At 42.4% G+C, this 12,519-nt stretch overlaps 2 protein-coding genes across 2 annotated transcripts; one reads left to right on the top strand and one right to left on the bottom strand.

Moving 5' to 3' along the window:
- Positions 1-1,044: 1,044 nt before the first annotated feature.
- On the top strand, positions 1,045-4,011 carry LOC134459377 (ATP-dependent DNA helicase RecQ-like). The gene is made up of 3 exons (XM_063211719.1): positions 1,045-1,629; positions 2,104-2,183; positions 2,693-4,011. Exons 1-3 carry the CDS (start codon positions 1,154-1,156, stop codon positions 3,898-3,900), a joined length of 1,764 nt encoding a protein of 587 aa, XP_063067789.1. The 5' UTR covers positions 1,045-1,153; the 3' UTR covers positions 3,901-4,011.
- A 136-nt stretch (positions 4,012-4,147) lies between these two features.
- Positions 4,148-12,447, bottom strand: LOC134459376 (uncharacterized). Its single transcript, XM_063211717.1, has 8 exons — positions 11,744-12,447; positions 7,864-8,539; positions 7,161-7,720; positions 6,987-7,063; positions 6,722-6,899; positions 6,378-6,454; positions 5,648-5,772; positions 4,148-5,530 (listed from the first exon to the last, which is right to left on the bottom strand). The coding sequence occupies exons 1-8, from the start codon at positions 12,140-12,142 to the stop codon at positions 4,584-4,586; spliced, it is 3,039 nt and encodes a 1,012-aa protein (XP_063067787.1). The 5' UTR covers positions 12,143-12,447; the 3' UTR covers positions 4,148-4,583.
- Positions 12,448-12,519: the final 72 nt, after the last annotated feature.

Here is a 12,519-nt window from a genome sequence, read left to right as displayed (position 1 = left end):
GCGGACAGTATCTCTACCAAAAAAGCAAGGTTTTTTCACAACTTCTACCCAGCTACAGTCACACTAATGGCAAAGAAGAACATGGCATAGAACGTATTTTATTCTTTTGATTCCTTTTGATTCCTTTTGATTTGATTGATTTTGTAATCCTTTTTCTATTTAACTCAATTTATTGACTCAGAGGGCCTGCACAAGAGTTCATATGTGCCTGGGCTACTAGTCCATGCACAAATGGCTAATAAAGAACTTTGAACTTTAAAAACAGAACTTTGAAAACAGCAGTATTGGCCCACCGGAAAAATGCCCTGCATGCCAGATTACTAGTCCAGCCCTGAACCCTTCCCTTATCTCTGTCTCTCTCTGACGCACACACACACACACACGCGGGCGCGCGCGCACACACACACACCACCGTGAAAATGCCCTGCATGCCAGATGACCAGCCTAGCCCTGTGTCTGGGTGACCATGTGGGCCTTTCTCATTTCTCCAAAGCCACCTGTCAGGAAATGCTTCACTGAGGCACGACATTACAGAGAAAAGTTAATCCTGATGAAAAACAGTGGGACCTTTCAGACGGAGCCGGCCCACATGAGGCGCAGGCCCGGCTGACATGCGGTTCAGGTACACGGATGAGTTTGTCTGACTGTGTGGCCCCAGGGTAATCCGAACCTTGTTTAAACTTGTTATGGGTTGGTGGTTCAAGCAAATGAAAATTGAGACATTTCATTGTTTATTGTATGAACCATGGCTGTCTGTAATAAAACATTGTGATAGCCGATTAGTACCTACAATAATATAATCCAGTATCCTCATGGTGCATATTGTTCTCGCTGGGGAAATAATAAATAAACAAACTGAAATGTTGCTACAAGATTACAGACATTCTTTACCAGCGCACATCTTCGCCCTTTGGTGAACAACATTTACATTGTACTTTACTACAACATTGTAGCCTAGAAATCTAGACGCCCCTAGTGGCCGCAAAATGAATTTGCTCCCGGGGGCAGTCTAGCCACCCTGAATCTACAACCGATCCAAGCTGGATCGGGGTTCGCGGCCAATCAAATCGTGAGGGGCGGGATCGGGGGCCGGGCTACCTAGTGACGACAGAGTGTGCGACGTTTCGTGTGTAGTCCCAGAGAGAAGTAAACAATGGCTGCCCCTAGCGAATTCACGGCGTCTTTCGATTCAGCTTTGGCAACGACTCTCGAAGATTTGGATATTCATTTCACCTTGCGAGACCAGCAGATAACGGCATTAAAGTTTTTTCTGCAGAAAAGGGACGTTTTTGGAGTATTGCCCACCGGATATGGTAAAAGCCTGATTTACCAACTTGCTCCGCTGGTGGGGCGACGCATGGGTCTGCTGCACAAACCACTGGTGGTTATCGTGTCACCCCTTTTAGCACTTATGGACGACCAGGTACAAGAGGCCGAAAAACTGGGTCTTACAGCTGCGCAACTTGGCAAAAGCGACCCGGAGGAGATCCGAAGCGGGCGGTACCAGTTGGTGTTCGGGAGTCCGGAGTCCTGGCTTAACAAGGAATGGCGATGCTTGCTAGCCAGCAAAGTCTACCAAGACAACCTGTTGGGCCTTGTCGTGGATGAAGTTCATCTCACATACAAATGGTAAATATACTTAATGCTACGAATAATATGAACAATGTAAGGGGCAATCGAAGCTACCACAACTAGCTACTCTGATGTTACATGCAACTCTGTGATGTTTCACGATAGTCTAGCCCACTGACTTATATACTCTAACCATCTAAGTTACGGTAGCAGCAAACCATTCGAAATCAAAGCTAACGTCATCGTCCACACAAACAGCTAATTGTTTTGGAATCCTGCATAATGTAATGTGTGAGCTTTTGCGATCGATTTTTGGAACACTAGAGCTCTATGCACATTCCGAAACGATTAGCTGCTCTTGTGGACGAGGACGCTATCATTCCGGTCTGCTCTTAACATTTAACAGTGGACTGAGAGATTGGGGTGTACATTTTACTTGTAGTCTGCCTGAGTTGATGACGCGCGGGCGGTTGTTTTAAGTGTGCCATAGCTGATGTCACATTGGTTGTGTTTTTATTTTATTTGTTCCAGGGGAAAGGCTGCTAGAGGAGAGAAGGCCTTCAGAGAGAGTTTTGCCAGACTGGCCGAGCTACGGTCCATTGTAAAACCAGGTGAGTAGGCTATGAAATGTTGTGACCCATGACCATTATGATCTCAGTCTGAAGAAAAGTTATTTTACACTGTTCTCACTGTTGTTGATCACAACCCGGCAAACGGAGGTTTCAAAAGTAAAAGTACATTTGTGGTTTAACAAAGACCAGTACACGATATTAGGGCCTGCACATCTGTTACTCCTTTGAAACTAACGAGATAGACTGTACTGATACTGAAACACACTAAAAACCCTGTAAGGACCCACCACTGATCCAACCAGGGTAGTCAGCTGATTGTAAGACAATTACACAGGTCTACTTTTTACTCAGATAAGTTAAGTTACCTATGCTGGAAGTTACCTTTTTTTTTTTTTTTTTTTTTACTTTTGACACCTCTGCTGGCAAGTCAGACCCTCCACAACCCCTTGTGACTTCACCTCACATATTTGGTTGGAATTTTTTAATGGCTTACTTTAATGAAAATGTATTGTACTGTAGATGCTAATGCATTTACCTTTATTCTCCAGGTACACCTATTCTGGCCTTGACAGCAACGGCAGACCTGGACTCGCAAGCTGTTGTCAAAAGGCAGTTACATTTGGAGAATGCCACTGAAGTAATCATAAGCCCAAACAGAAAAAACATAAGGCTTGGACTGTCTACAGTGTCTTCAGATAGCATGGAGTGTCTGAACTGGATTGTGAGGGCGGTTAAAGAGAAGGGTCCAACAATTGCACCAATAATCATCTACTGCCGTACATTGCCTATGTGCGGGAAGGTGTTCTGTCACCTACAGTATGAACTTGGTGAGGACAGCTGGGTGGATCGGGATCCAGAACACACGGCAGAAAACCGACTCATTGGCATGTTTCACAGCCAAACACTTCCCCATCACAAGATCACAGTACTGGAATCATTACGTGGCAATGGTTCATGCAGAGTGGTTGTAGCCTCCACAGCTCTGGGAATGGGACTGAACTTTCCTAACATATCACATGTCGTGATGTATGGCTCACCTGAGGATGTGGAGGCCATTGTACAAGAGGTTGGCAGGGCCGGGCGAGATGGGTCTCCAGCACATGCCATAATTTACAAATTGAAGCAGGAAGCAAGAGTGAATGAGGGCGTTAAGACACTGGTGAAGAAGGGCATCACTAGTTGCCTTAGGAAGGCCTTATTCTCACACTTCGAACAAAACACTGAGTGTGTTCTGCCGGGCCATTTGTGCTGCTCATACTGCCACTCTGTTTGCTCTTGCAGCTCTCCCAGTTGTGACGTGGCAATACCCGATTACGAACTGCCTGAACAGTACACTCATGCCGTTGTCAAAAGCAGAGAAGTTACAGAGGATCAAAGACAGACAATTAGAGATACTCTGTACAGGTACAAGCTCAGCTTAGTCCAGAACATGCCTCTGTACACTAACAGCAGCGACTGCACTGGTTTTAGTAACGAGCTGATAGACTGTGTTCTTGAGCGCTGCACAGATATATTTGATCTCCCATTCATAATGGACAACCTACCGGTGTTCAGTAAAAGGCACGGACAGGAAATTCTCAGCATTATTTTTAATGTCTTCGGGGATTTTGAATACACTGAAGTTGATCTGCCTGTGGAGGAAACTATGGTGCCAGACCAAGACTACACAGGTTACTTTGACTCTGACTCTGATGCAAACGCCTTGTCCCAATGGAGCAGTCTAGAATCCGGGGTGTCACAGTTGAGTACAGACTGAAACATTTGTTAGTCATTTCATATGACCACTGTACATAACTCTTACATCTTTGAAAGTACTGCCTGAATACTTATGTCAGATGACTGCCTGTAAATAAAATTGAAGAACGATCTCAATTCTTGTTTAAGTGTTTATTTACATTTACATTTACAGAAAAAGGGTGAATTAGTTGTGTACTTAATAATGTGCATATTATTTACAATGGGACATAAAAAGCAACATACCCAGGATTTAAAAATGGAAATCAGTAGTCAAATAGTATTAAGAAAAGAAATGCAAGATATTCTTGATTGTGAAATGGTAACCGGTAGTCAAATACTGTAGATACAAAGTAAAAACAAAAAAAACATTTCTGACAAGTGACAATGTTACATACAATGTGCTTTAAAGTGACTGGGTTGGAACTGGCTGGTTCAATTGAGTTTAAACATGTTTTACAAGTCGAGATACTCGCAGCAAACACCGAAAAATTGTGCTAAATAAGTGTAATTAAATACGCCTGTTAGAAGAGGCCTGTAACAGTCTAGACAATATTTTGACAAACTGAATGCATGGTAAAGTGCAGAAAGGTAAGGGTGCAATTATGAGTCATCAAGTGTTAATGCTTAAATACCTAAGTACTGCATAGATCTGAAGATACCTATAGGGACTTCACAAGACAAGAAACTACCAATGAGTGAGATTTATTTTTTCAGTTTTCTCCACTCTTTCAGTTTGAGCATCATCCACTCCCACATTTCCTTTTTTTTCATTTTGTGCAACAGATTGCTGTCAAACTTCGGGAAAGCCCGAAATTCCCTTCCAGGTATCTTTGACAACAGTTGACCCTCCCTGAAAACATTAATCAGAGTCAATATATCCTGTGTCTGCTGCTCAGCACGATGGATGCCACTTGGCTTTTTCACACCCAGTTCACTATCAACTTTGTCCATTATCTCTTTCAAAACGCCTATGGCCTTGCTGACTCGGCTAGCAGACGCTTCAGACAGGTTTGGACCCTGACCCTTCAAGAAAGACTTCAGGAAGTTGTTGAGGTGTTCTAAATGAAGGTCTAAGGGGATGTTGCCTCCATTCCCTCCCCTAGTGCTCCAAAACCTGTTCCAGGTCACGCTGTGCGACATCCGAGGCGTCAGGCACGCATTCACCTGAAGTGTCAGGAGTAACGTACTGTATGCATAGTGGCTGTGCGCATGGGCTTTGTAGAAGAGCAGAGCTACTTTGTACAGCCTCATCAGTCGTTCTCCGTCACCCTCTTTCACAGCATCCAGCATGTCCCAAAGGAGAAAGCTGAAGCTGAGACGCGCCAAGGTATGTTCCTGCTTGTGGTCTTTGTTGAGTGATGTACCAGGCAATGTTTCGGGGGACACGTGTAAGTTGTGCTTTTTAAGCTCGTGATTGTCTCTGGATTTGGGATAGGTGTATACCTGCTGACAGCCTGGCGCTCGACAAGGGTACTGCGTTGCCTGAGTCGATGTCACATCTGCTTCGCCGAGACCAGTCATGGCCTCAACCGCATCCCCAAGCAGGATGTACTTATCGACCACCTCAGCAGATTTGGCATGCAACCATGTTCGCCTCGTGTCTGTTGATCCTGATGCAATGTCCTCAGGAACAAACGATTCCGGGATTTCTAAGTCACATGGAAGAAAAATCACAAACAAAAGCAAAGGTTTACATTATTCCCTCTACCCAAACAGTTCAGTTTTAAAGCACTGCTGTCCCATTTCAAAACACCCTATTTATGTACCTTCGATATCCTTCAGGCCAAAGTGCTCCATGGCAGCCGTCAGAAGCAGCGCAGTAGTGTCTGTGATGACAAAATGTTTGTATGCGTTGTAGGCAGCCTTGGGACCCTGTTTCGCATTGCTGCACCTGTGATACAAAGAAATGTTACCGTCACTCTTGGTGTTCGAACCAGCCACCACTATACACCAACAGAGAATACTTAAACCTCTGAGTCAAGAGACCAGGCAATCGACCCAGCGGTCAGAAGCGGTCTTTGAATAGGTGTGTGAGGATTTAATCACAAGCACACTCTCATACACTCACATACAAATGTAAAATTGTGTTAGTAATCTCTCACACCACCTTTCATATTTCAAACAACACAAATATCACATTCTGAGAAAGTCTGTGAAAATACGAACCACATTCCAGGGATGGGCTTTCATCATGACCCACCCCAGCTTAACGAATAAGAACAACTTCTCAGGAGTGGGCTTTCCATCATGACCCACTCCATTCCATTCCATTAGAAAACTGCAGAAAACACTGTCAGCAAATAATAACATTAATAACAATAACAATAATAAAATTAGCCAGCAACATCAAATTTATTTCTGTTGATTTCAAATGAATTTCAGAATCTAAAAAATAAATAAATAGTAATTCATGTAGTGTCATATATTCATTCATCGTGTCACTACATTACATTTACATTACATTTGGCTGACACTTTTTAAACAAAGCAGCTTTACCTCAACTTTGTCATGTTGGCGCACAGAGTCCCATGGTCCTTTGCAGATTTCTCACTGAAGAACACTTTGTAGTGGATCTGAGTTCACAAAAGGAAAAAAAGACAAAAAAAAACTAGTAAAACCATGGACAGAGTAAAGATTGGTTAAATAAACTTACTCCCACAAAGGGCGTCCAGATTCCAAGGCAAACATTTTGCAACTGTATTACAAATTTAAGGGAATACTGTGTTTTTAATAGCAGTACAACACACTTCAACTATGACCTACTGTCTTAAATTAAATAATGAATGAACTGAATATAACAGTTTCAGCAAACACATGTCACAATGTGATACATTACTCACTTGAAATAGCATCCTAATCGCATGCCAGTCCTCAAACATGAATTCCATGCCATCCAATCGCTCCTCCGTATTCAGACCATTGGCATAGGCCCACTGCAGGTTTCTGCTATTTGCTTCGGAAAGCCTGTCGCCTCCAACCAAAATGGTTGAAATCCCATCAGGCTGTTTTGGTACATACCTACAATTGAGACAGAAGAAATTGTTTGTATATTCTTCTCACAGTTATTACACTGGAAAGAATTTTGTGACCCTCCTTCATGCTTACGTGTTCTGAAAGTGATGAAGTACTTCTGCCAAATCGGCAGATTTGTTTTCATCTTTGAAAAGCAGTCCTAATGGGTACTGTAGAGGTAAACAGAGACACAATTACTTTCACTACACTGACATTGTATGGTGTAGGTGTTTATGTAGTTGTTTATGTATTGTTTTAAGTTCTTACATCAGTGGAATGCTGCGCCATTTCTGCTGAATACTGATGCGGTATGTGTCGCACAACCACATTGGAGAATGGCTTGAATACAGACAGATAGCTAGACAGGATTCGGCTGGTGAAAACAATGAACTCTCTTCGCATCTGCATTTGTTCATTCTGGCTAGGGAGTGACAAATTCAGGTCATAGTCCAGAAGATTTCCAATTGGTTTGTCATTAGCCAGGTGATAAATGGGGACACGGTCCTGGACAGCGATGTGGTGTATCCAATGAATTGACTTGTTACTGTGTAGGGTGGACTGGTGGTGTGTGTGCATGAAAAAATCTAAATTATCAAAGATGATGGAATAAGTGTGTGGTGTAGTCGAGCACTTCTCCACCAACGACTGAGATGTGATCCTCACATCATGTCCAGAACCCTGGTCCACGGCACTTCCTTCAGTCAACTCTGATGAGGTCCTCAACTCTTTATCTGATGTTGCCTGCTCCGTGACGTTTTCAGCCAGCTCAGATGTGATCCCTTCCCCTGATGTGGCCTGGTCTGTGGCACAGCTTTCAGCCAATTCTCCTTTAATACATTAAAGACATGTACACATAAGACAACATAACCCCATACATGTCATGTACATGGCGCTGTGTGTGTGTGTGTGTGTGTGTGTGTGTGTGTGTGTGTGTGTGTGTGTGTGTGTGTGTGTGTATTTTACTTCTCACCTGATATTCGAAGGTCTTCCATACTTCGGAACACATCACCGGGTATCATCTCAGACTCCGTCCAGGCATCTATGGAGGTTTCGTCCTGCTCTTCACTGACAGGCTGACACCCAGCTTCCATTGCCAGGAATTCTTCGTTTTGCCTCTTCAATGACCAAAGACCAGATCCACAATTGTTTGCCAATTCCTTCTGCTTTCCAATAGCATTCTTGTATGTTGTTGAAATGGCAAATTTGCTGAGCCTTTCAAACACTGCTTTCTTTGCACCCCCATATTGCAGAATGCAGTTGATGTAGTAAGCGAACCCAGACAGGCGATTTTCTCTACCTCTTAATGCAATTGCAGCAGCAGCACAGGTGACAAAACGTGAGTGTTTTGTGATGGTTGTGAAGATGGACAAGAGGAGTGGTGAGAGGCGCTGCAGGTCTGACTCCAGGCTGCTAAATGAGAAAGAACTCAAATCTTCTGGTGAAGACCTCCACAACATGCATTTCTTGCTGGGGTCGCAGAGTGCTCTGGATTCACTTTCAATGACTGTAAGGATGCTGGCCTTCACTTCCTGTGAAAGCTCCTCATGCTTCATGATTAGTTTGGCCGCTGCTTTCCATTTTTTGTTCATGATATGTTTCACCAACAAAGCATTCTCAGATTTGTGCACCTCTTGATCAGAAATGACCTGAAAGAAGTAAAAGAAGTCAGAAATATCAATATGTATTATGTTAATAATCAAACAATGATAAACCAATGATAATCTACTTTACAGTTTTTGCCTACTGCTTGCACACAATTTGCAAAATTTGGCTCATAGAGTCAAAACTCTACACACAAGCCAAAAACTCTCAACACTTGGAGATAAACCCTGCACATATATGCCAACATGAAACTCTGCTATCAAAACCTTAACATTGCCAGAAAAACTCAACAAGCTTTTGTCAAAACCTCACTTTCATGTCAAAAGACACACATTAGCACCAAATGAGAAAACAAATTAGATCAACGTGAAAACAGTTGTCTACTTTATACAAAACACAGCAGTCTTTCTTTTTGTACCAGCCTATTCAGACTCACAGAATGTACATCTTCACAAGACCCCAAAATTCAATACTGTACATTACAAAACTGCACCTTACAGTACAGGACATTAAACTGAAGCAAAATATCTTATAAACAGTACATCATTCTCAACACAACAGTGTGTATGTGAGCTTATGAACAATTTTTTGTGTAGCCTATTACGTATATTCACACATTTTCAAATATCTAAATATGATATAAATATGTGGTTGACGTCAACATGCTGTAATGAAAAACATAGTCTAGGCCTATATACTTTTGTTGTTTGGGTATGAGGTATGAGGTTTGCTTACAGTAAAGTAACGAAGTACAATACATTTCCAGACACAATATGCAGCTGACATCTACTATTATGTGTATTTCTACAAACTATCATGTTCATACCTAACATGTGATGATGAAGATAAAAGGCTACTCCTGCCATCAGGGTAGGTTTTACAGAACGTGAGTCAGTCAATGTCACTCCATATTCTACTCTTTCGTACCGTTGTGCTATTTGTTGTTTTGTTTGAGTGTAGGAAGGTGTGAATTTAGCAAAGTAGCCATCAAAGTAAAACAAATAAATGCAAAATAAAATAAGTGCAATGTAATATAAAGAATGCAACTTTGTAACTGGCAGAATAGTGGTTAATTTTGAAAACATGTGTTTTATTGTCGGTGCCTAAATCTTGTCATACATCCAGTGTGTTTTGTTTTTCTAGCGGATGTGTTTTCCCAATGATATGATGAGTGTTCATTTTTTAATGGAGTGTCTTATGAAGGAAAAAGTGTGCAGTGACCATGAGCAAGTGTGTAGCATAAAGCAAAACGTGTGTTGCTGAATTGCTGCAACAGTGTTAAGCAGAACTTTTGTTTAAGGTACGGCACACTGTGTTTAAGTTATGTTACCAACAACTTAACAATATGCTATTTTTGTCTAAGCATCAGCCTATAGTGTTCAAGCAGTAGGCAAATACTGTAATAGTCTTCAATGTAGGACGACAACATTGAAATTGTTCAAGAGGCATAGGACAACCATTGATGTATAAGGGGGCAACATACAGCATCAGACCCTAGGTTATGTAAACTTTGATCAGGGTCATGTTGGTAGTTTGTGTTGTGATGGAGATAACACAGGGGAGTGCTGATAAATGTCATCAGACAGTCAATAGTGAAAGGGTGCAATGAGTGAAAGGGTTTTTTTTTGTAATAATTTACATTCTATGATACTTATCAACACAGCAAAGCATAGGGCATAATTCTGTCAGGGTATGTAATCATATGAACACCACTGTGAAAAAAATGGTGTGAGTGAAACACACGAAAAAGAACTGTGAATGATTACACAAAACCTTTTTCCCTCATTGAAATTGACTGGCTGATAGGGACCAGGTCAGGAAAGTTGGGGGCTGCTGTTCAGAATCGTGTCTCCTGGTCCAGATGAGCCATTTCAGCCCCTTCTGTGTTCATGTCGCACATCCCCCCCGGTTGTTGGTGAACCCCACCTCCCCCCCTCTACTGCCCTCCCTGCTACTGACCTACAGACTCTACCACTGACTTACAGACTTGGTAATTTTCCGTCAACCCACAAGTGTGTGGTTGGGCAGTGATAGGCCCAGCAACCCAGACCCCCGTCTCCAGAGGCTCAGCACCCTGCTGTGATCTGTGCAGCAGCATCTCACCCTCAACCGGGGGTAGGGGCTGACTACCAAGAAGCAGTGTTGTATAACGTACTGAAATCTCATATTCATGTAAAACTATGGGTACCCCTCCAAAAAATGACTTTGGTAAAAGTAAAAGTCACTGACTGAAATGTTACTTAAGTAAAAGTCTTAAAGTATCTGAAACTTACGTATGTATGCGAGGTACTGTCAAAAATAATGTAATTAAGTAATGTAATGAAAAGTACAATGCAGTTTGAAAGACTTTTTTCTATTTGGGTAAAATTTCAAAAATTCAAAAACATTTAAAAATGTACACACAACCAATTTCAGTCTAAATTTAGGAAAGGTTTCGACAGAAAATAAACTCAACTTCCTATGCGTGCTGACCTAAGCCCAGAGCCCATGCATCATGTCCTGACTTTGTTGCAGTATGGTCAAAACTCTTTTTTTCAATATATACACACACTTGGGAAAAGTGTTAAGTATTCAAAAACATACTTAAGTACAGTAGTGAAGTATTTTTCCTACTATACAACTCCTACTATACAATGTGACATGAACACAGGAGGAGCTGAAATGTCAGGCTAATCTGGTCCAGGAGGCAGAATTCTGAACATCCACTGTATCATTACTTTTCACAATGCTAAATGCCATGAAGACCAAGCAACAGTTCCAAAGTTATCTAATAGGCATGGCAAATAGGCATGAGAGACACGCTGATGACTAGCTGTAGGTTGTAGCTTTAGGGCGTATTTACATCAGAGACCGTTTAGGTGGGAGGTAGATGGACACTCCAACTGAGATCGCTCCCCGGACGTGTAGTCCCAGGTGTTTCTATCACTCCCAGACGTGTAGTCCCACCCGATTATATTTCACGTATTATCATACACTGCCACATAGGCCTACAAGCAATTTAGGACCTAAACCGTCTCTGTTTACACTCCTATGCTATCATTAAGTTTCAGATCAAGCGATGCAGATTTCAGCACGATATAATGGTCATTTTGGAGGCTACAGACTAGAGTAAGGAGAACGGTCGTCTAATGACAATGTTGTCCCTGGAATATCCTAACTGATGGGCAACATCTATAGGTCTAATGAAAAGCAAATTGAATATCTCCACCGTTACTGCACGATAAACAAATGTCAAAATGCAAACATACCTGGGCGATGTTGACACGAACGGCAGCCCCTTTTCCCGGACTTGCTGGTTTATCACAGAACTTTTTCAATGCCCTTGGTGTTTTGGATGGAGTCGGCTCGCGGTCACGTTTCTGTGTAGAACCAGAGGTATCTGAAGTCGTGGTGGATGCTCCCTCCTCCTGCACCCATCTTCGGAACACCGGCAGGTCCTGTTCCATTCTCGTTAGTAACCGCACACAAGGCCTACAAATTCTGTTCGATTTTGTCTGTGTTTTCAACACCGACACGCCAACCTGCATTAATCTGTCAGCAATGGTTTGTTTTTCTTTCTGGCTGTCAAAGATAAGTGCTGAATTAGAAATCACGCCAGATATTCGCATATTTTTGTTGCAAAAACGGCAACAATCATTCATTTCCATGTTCACGTAGTTCGCGTGCAGTCTCTACAATAGCAGATTGGAGTGCTAGTTGGTAAATCTTTCCTCTCACTCTGACATTAGCCCGTAGAGAAAACGCTCGCTGGCCTGGCATTCGTTCTATTTCCTACTGCCTACACTCTACCAAGTACTTCCTGTCGCGCTGCAATACGTAATCATTCCTCATCACTCTGGTTGGTTGTTCGCCATCCTATTGCGTTGCATTGAGTGCAGAGGAAACCGTTGATCCCGCCCACACTGATTCTCAGCGACCCCAGACCCCGGCACAGCTTTGCTGTAGGGGTTTTTGGCGCGGCCAGGCTAACAACATTGCAATATTACCACACAATTACAAACATTCTGAATAACACATTACAATG

This window comes from Engraulis encrasicolus, chromosome 12 (genome assembly GCF_034702125.1).
Source record: "Engraulis encrasicolus isolate BLACKSEA-1 chromosome 12, IST_EnEncr_1.0, whole genome shotgun sequence".
Taxonomy (NCBI): Eukaryota; Metazoa; Chordata; class Actinopteri; order Clupeiformes; family Engraulidae; genus Engraulis; species Engraulis encrasicolus.
The sequence above is the reverse complement of the archived record's forward strand: the minus strand, read 5'-3'. Positions and strand labels throughout refer to the sequence as shown.

Excerpts from the sequence above, each read along its gene's own strand:
- LOC134459377 (XM_063211719.1), top strand. The coding sequence starts at position 1,154 with ATGGCTGCCCCTAGCGAATTCACGGCGTCTTTCGATTCAGCTTTGGCA. Across the intron at positions 1,630-2,103 it reads GTTCATCTCACATACAAATG|GGGAAAGGCTGCTAGAGGAG; the intron begins GTAAATATACTT and ends TATTTGTTCCAG. Across the intron at positions 2,184-2,692 it reads ACGGTCCATTGTAAAACCAG|GTACACCTATTCTGGCCTTG; the intron begins GTGAGTAGGCTA and ends TTTATTCTCCAG.
- LOC134459376 (XM_063211717.1), bottom strand. The coding sequence starts at position 12,142 with ATGGAAATGAATGATTGTTGCCGTTTTTGCAACAAAAATATGCGAATA. Across the intron at positions 6,455-6,721 it reads CGATTAGGATGCTATTTCAA|ATCCACTACAAAGTGTTCTT; the intron begins GTGAGTAATGTA and ends TTGTGAACTCAG. Across the intron at positions 5,531-5,647 it reads TGGCCTGAAGGATATCGAAG|AAATCCCGGAATCGTTTGTT; the intron begins GTACATAAATAG and ends CATGTGACTTAG.